Source organism: Cariama cristata, unplaced genomic scaffold, assembly GCF_000690535.1.
Source record: "Cariama cristata isolate BGI_N322 unplaced genomic scaffold, ASM69053v1 scaffold3373, whole genome shotgun sequence".
Classification (NCBI taxonomy): Eukaryota; Metazoa; Chordata; class Aves; order Cariamiformes; family Cariamidae; genus Cariama; species Cariama cristata.
In genome coordinates this window covers 35,377-40,992 of record NW_009606473.1, presented here as the reverse complement: position 1 = coordinate 40,992, position 5,616 = coordinate 35,377, and the positions used below count along the sequence as shown (strand labels likewise).

General features: G+C 36.8%; 1 protein-coding gene across 1 annotated transcript in view; it reads left to right on the top strand.

The window, feature by feature from the left end:
• Positions 1–909: 909 nt before the first annotated feature.
• KIF2A (kinesin heavy chain member 2A) overlaps positions 910–5,616 on the top strand; it is a gene marked incomplete at its 5' end in the record, with an annotated part of 30,380 nt that continues 25,673 nt past the window's right edge. The window contains 4 exons of the mRNA XM_009696366.1: positions 910–1,032; positions 1,604–1,704; positions 3,893–3,988; positions 4,780–4,834. Of these exons, the coding sequence (XP_009694668.1) occupies positions 910–1,032; positions 1,604–1,704; positions 3,893–3,988; positions 4,780–4,834 (375 nt within the window). The remainder of the gene's footprint in view (positions 1,033–1,603; positions 1,705–3,892; positions 3,989–4,779; positions 4,835–5,616) is intronic.

The window sequence follows — 5,616 nt, the reverse complement described above, 5'->3', positions numbered from 1 at the left end:
CATAATGATTCTATGATTCTATAATTTGTCTTGTCTGTCCAGTTCGATATCTCTTTCCATAGTTGTCTCCATGTTGCACAGTGAGCTGGCTTTCATTTGGTGTGTCGTCTCTGGCTGCTAATCAAAGCTGATACCTTCACTTTCATACTCTTCTGGCAGATTCTGTAAGGACTGTGTGCAGGAAAGGGGCCAGCTGAAGCTGGCTGAAAAACAACTGAAAGCATTCAGTTCTACCGAAGAAGCTTGCATGCTTACCACTCCCACTGTGTTCACTGGGAACAGATATCACTCTATCTTTAGAAATTGGCATCCTTAGCATGTATAGAATTAATGCATAAGTTTAGATATATTGATTGTATCTGTATCTCCCCTTCCAGTATAGAGTTAAAAAGGTTTGCTTCTTCCACTCACAGATTGAGCTAAACTGCGCTGCCTTTGATTTGTATCCTGTTGCTCCTCCAGATATTGTAGGCTCAATGGGGTGGGACCGTTTTGTAATACCTAGAGAATGTGAAACAGTGGAGTTTCTTTTCGTACTCATTTTTTGAGTATAATCACAATATAAATAAAATTTCAGCACTTTAAGCTTCATAACTGCATATCTCCAAGTACACACTTCATTCTAAGCACATAATAAGTTGCACTAATTCAGCAGTAATTTAAAAATATGCATGTGCAGCCTTGATACCTAATAATTACGTTGTGTTGGTGTATAATACTAGGATAAAAAAGACTGCATATCAAATGTCTTATTAATATACTTTCTACATATTTGGCTCCTCCTCTCTGCCAATAAGTTGTTGTGTCTGGAAAGGGGTCTCATTTTATCTCATCATAAGAAAGCATTTCAAAATCGGGTAAGAATGTTACTTTTCCATGTCCAGATGAGCTTTGTGCTTTTCTTTGCAGTGGTTGGTTCTGCGCGCGCGCGACCTACTCAGCTTCCCGAGCAGTCTTCCTCCTCTCAACAGAATGGTAGTGTTTCAGATATATCTCCAGTTCAAGCTGCAAAAAAGGAATTTGGACCCCCTTGTATGTAAACCGTGTATCAAGGATTCATTCGTTCTGGGCGTTACATGTACATTCTCTTGGATTATGTTGTTGTCCATAAATGACAAGTGGTCTACATGCGCAGTTGTCTGTGGGCTTGCTCAACGAGCTTTTTCAGAGAGCTGTGGCTAAACAAATGTTCATTTTTGTCATAGTTGTGATAGTATTTGGAATTTGTTTTTCCTTTATCTTTTTTTAACCATGGCAGCGATGTTTGGTGTTTTTTTTTTTTTTTTAATTTGCCTGGACTTTCTTTTCATTCAAACCAAGAGATCACATGTATCTGTCCAAATATTTTTTGAGGGTCACTGTCCTTGTATTTTTGGTTGTGTAATTATTGTCCCATACCCATGACTTTTTTCTGATTCATTTATTTTATGAATTTTAGAAATTAAATTGCCATTTTTATACTGTACTAATACTGATTGCTTGAAAAATAGTTGATATAAATGCATTCTAATTATCGATAAACTAATATAGTTGAAATGTACAGTGTAAATACTAAATTCATGCAACACTGAATATATTTTAAAATTATATCATTTTCTTTAAGCACGTAGAAAATCTAATTGTGTAAAAGAGGTTGAAAAATTGCAAGAGAAACGTGAAAAAAGAAGGTTACAGCAGCAGGAACTTAGAGAAAAAAGAGCTCAGGTTAGTATTTTTAGCTTGGATGGAAAACCTACATCAGCAAGAGAAGAAGTTTGCAAAATCATTGTGCATTTTTCAGTCTTTAATAATATTTATGAACTGTAATAATCTTGAAATTAAATGTTTTCATCCTGTATACAAGTCTGATAAATATTTTGGTGCTTGGGTGCATTGCGCTCGTAACTATTGCTTTTGACACTTTACCCCCTTTCTCTTCCTACAGAAATAATTGCTTAGAATTGCTTATCTTGCAGCTTGTTCTTTAAAGATCAAGTACTGATGATAGCTATTTCTTAGGAAAAATATATTGTTGAAAATAATCAAACCTTTGGCTTCTAGATAGGTCCTTCTACAGGATATATTATAACATTATGATAAATTGCTCTTTATGATCTTTGATGCTTTGCAGGAGATCTATTTGAGGCTCAAGTTTGAACAGTGACTTTTTTTTTTCTCTAAACCAATCTATGTGTTTATAATTTAGCTTTGCATCATGCAAGCAGCTTGGCAGCACATTGTTATAAACTTGTGTGAAAGAAATGGAATTGCTAATCCTGTGAGAAAAATCTCTTAATATTAGATGACTTTCTGTCACGGTGGTGTAAAAGCTTTAGCAAAACTAGTAGTGTAATCTTGTTGGCAGCCCTGTGCGTATGTGTTAGTCTCTAAAGAGATACTACCAATCCGCTACTGACATGAGAGGTACCACCACCAAGTAAATAATTCAGGCAGTTTATTTGGTGGTTTAGTGATGTTTCTAAGTTGACCTAAAATCACCTATGGTGGATTCATGTTCTCTAATTTCTGTCCATCTACACAAATGCAAAACGTTGCTATGTCTTTATGTGTGAGGAAGAAACATTTTTTGGCTTTATGTATTAAAATACGTAGACATGGTACTGCACCTAAAATTTTCTTTTTAGCGCTTCTGTGAAGACTCCTTTTGCATCTGAGTCTTAATCTTCTGTATGAGGAAGCTCTCTTTGTCTTGGTGACCTGTATGTACCTGTGCTTCATGTTGCTCTGTGTATTCTTTTGTTGTTGTGAAATGCAGCAATAATTAACCAAGCACTGTCTTCTAGTCGGCAAGACCTTTAAATAAGATTTGAAGAAAATTAGGCAAACACTTTTTCCATAATAAGCAAAACTCCTTTCTGAATGTTAGAAGGAAATGTTTCAGCGGGAGTACATTTTGTGTGGACTTACTGTCAGCAGTTTTTAGTTCACTGTAGTCAGGGTGAATAGCATCAGGGTACAGTCAGCTTCTGATTACCAGGACACAGTTTTATCTGAGGTGAGGATTGGCTGTGTCACAGGTGCAGGGACGTGAGCTGGCTCCCTTTCAGCTTGATAACCCCAATGCAGTGCCTTCTGAGAGTGCCTACACTGTTTCCACAACCAGCTGTGATCTAGAAGTTTTATATAATTTGTGGGGGAGCCATGCAAAACTCGAAACTTGCATGTCTGTTCGCTCTGGTACTGACGGCTCCAGGTTTAGGGACAGGAGGTCTTCTGAGTCTGGATGTAGCCTACTGTGTATCCTTAGGATTGCTTCTGCTATTTGGCGAGGTCTAGGGGTGTTAGAAGAGTTTCTTGTGCATCCAAGTAACTGTAGGAGTTAACTCAGGACCAGCAGTAGGATCAAACTCCTTTAAACGACTTGGATCCAGCAGGGTTGTGTTTAGAGCAGCTGAGGTGCCTGCATTGTCCTCTGCGGTGTGAGTTGTACCTGTGTAATGGAGTCTATCCATTTGTTCATTGGACCGCCTCACCAGATTAAGAAGCATTGACTTGATATGCTATCTGGTGGTGTGCAGTCATTCAGAGGTGTTTCTTTCTTTCTTTCTCATCACACCGTTTCAGAGGTGTGTGAAGATTCTGGCAGAAGCAGGAGTCATCGCTCTTGAGTAGACTGTTTAATGAGTCCTCAATTAAAAAGTATTTTCTATTATATGCCAACCAAAAACATGACGTAGAAAGCATAGAATTGTTTTGCTTTATGATCAGTAGATTAGCTACATCAGAATGGAAAAAGGCATTAAACTTGCATTTGAGACATTTCTGGCGTTTTGGAGAAAAAATAAGATTTCAGTTAATGTGTACTTTTCTTACAAATAAATATAGAAGATACTGAAGTTAGTCTCTTTCAGGAAAAAAAATGTATTAGAAATACTGTTGCTTACTTCCCTAGGATGTTGATGCTACAAACCCAAATTATGAAATTATGTGTATGATAAGAGATTTCAGGGGAAGTTTGGATTATAGACCATTGACAGCTGCAGATCCTGTAAGTACCCCAGCAACATGGAAATTTTTTATCCTGTATTTTTGCTATGTGTTTTCAGTTTTTTCAATGTATACTTCTGTCTGTAAACATGAAAAATAAGAGTTTAATATATGTTAGTATTCATTACAACGTGCATTTATTTTTTTTCAGTAATTTGATGATATTGAAATTAGTAGGTAGCAAAAGTCCTAGGTTACTAAATTATTGTTAATTACGTTGTGGCTTTTAAATAACTTTTTACAATAAAGTAAAACCAATGTACTAAGTAGTGACTCAGCCTCTGTATTGTAAATTTTCCTGGGATGCTAGGGGATGTGCAGACAAAACCATTAAGCTTCTCTGAAAAACCCTGTTGAGTATAAAGATTAATATTTGAACTTTGAAGATGTTGAGGCCCTTTGGTTTGCAGACAAATCAGAGGAGCAGAATCCTTAAATGATGAAGATTATCAGATCTCTGTGGAAATCAGAGTTTGTGACAATTTCTGTCAATAGCATATCTACCCTGTTAGTTAGAGCTGGATTTGCTTGTAATATTCCAAGATGAACCTGGTACTCTAGAGGATTAGATCTCTCTTCATAGAGTTTTGTTAATGTATGGTTCTCCTTTTTGGCTTCTTGGATATTTTGCAGACATAAGGGGCTTTTACATGTTCAGATGACTCATTGTCTCGGAAATTTCTCTTTGTTTAAATGATTCGTTAATTAATTCAAGAATAGAAGTAAAATAAAGTAGAATACGATATAACTGGAGTTTGGGTATAGTTCACAGAAAGATTGTTTCCTTTGCAGATTGATGAGCACAGGATATGTGTTTGTGTACGAAAACGACCACTCAATAAGAAAGGTATGACTATTGAAGATTTTGCTCAGAATATTTTTCTCTGAAAAGCTGCTTCTGGTAGTAATATTATTTGTGTTAAAGAGATCTAGAAATACTGCTCACAGGTGAAACTGTTATACTAGACAATATGTGTGACAGACCCCAAGAATTCACAGACCCTGAATAAAGATGGGTAGAAAAGTAGTTACTGTCACCATTTCAAAGGCTGGGAGCTGAGGCGCAGAAAGATTGCAATTTTTTTCCAAGGTCATCTAGGATGTATTTAGTTGATCTGGGAATTAATTCTACTGTAGTTTCTTCGGTATTCTTACATTGCATTAGGATCACCATTCCTTTGAACTATCCTTCAAGTGATCGCCTGAGTAGAGCGCTACCCAGTGAAAAATTTCATACACATTTTTTGTACATGTATTTTTATACTTTCAAGTAGTCTTGAATCAGATGTTAAGGGAGCAATTCAGGTGCCTAAACGTTGATGTCTTATGACATGTTAGGTGCCCAAATGTACCCAAGATCCTCGCAGGACTAGTGGATTACAGACAAACCGGAGACCTGTGTCCCCTGGTGTTGCCGCTCAGGGCTGGGCAAGATACCCTAAGGCACATGAAATGCCACTAAAAATACTATTACTGCTATGACTCCCTAGTGAATTTTTATATATGTGATTAGTATTGCAACTTTTATTCTTACTGCCTGCTCATCAGACTGGAGTCTGTTTTCCGAAAAACCACCGTTCAGGTTTTCAACTCCACTTAAATCCCAATCTTCCCATGAAGTTCTTTACT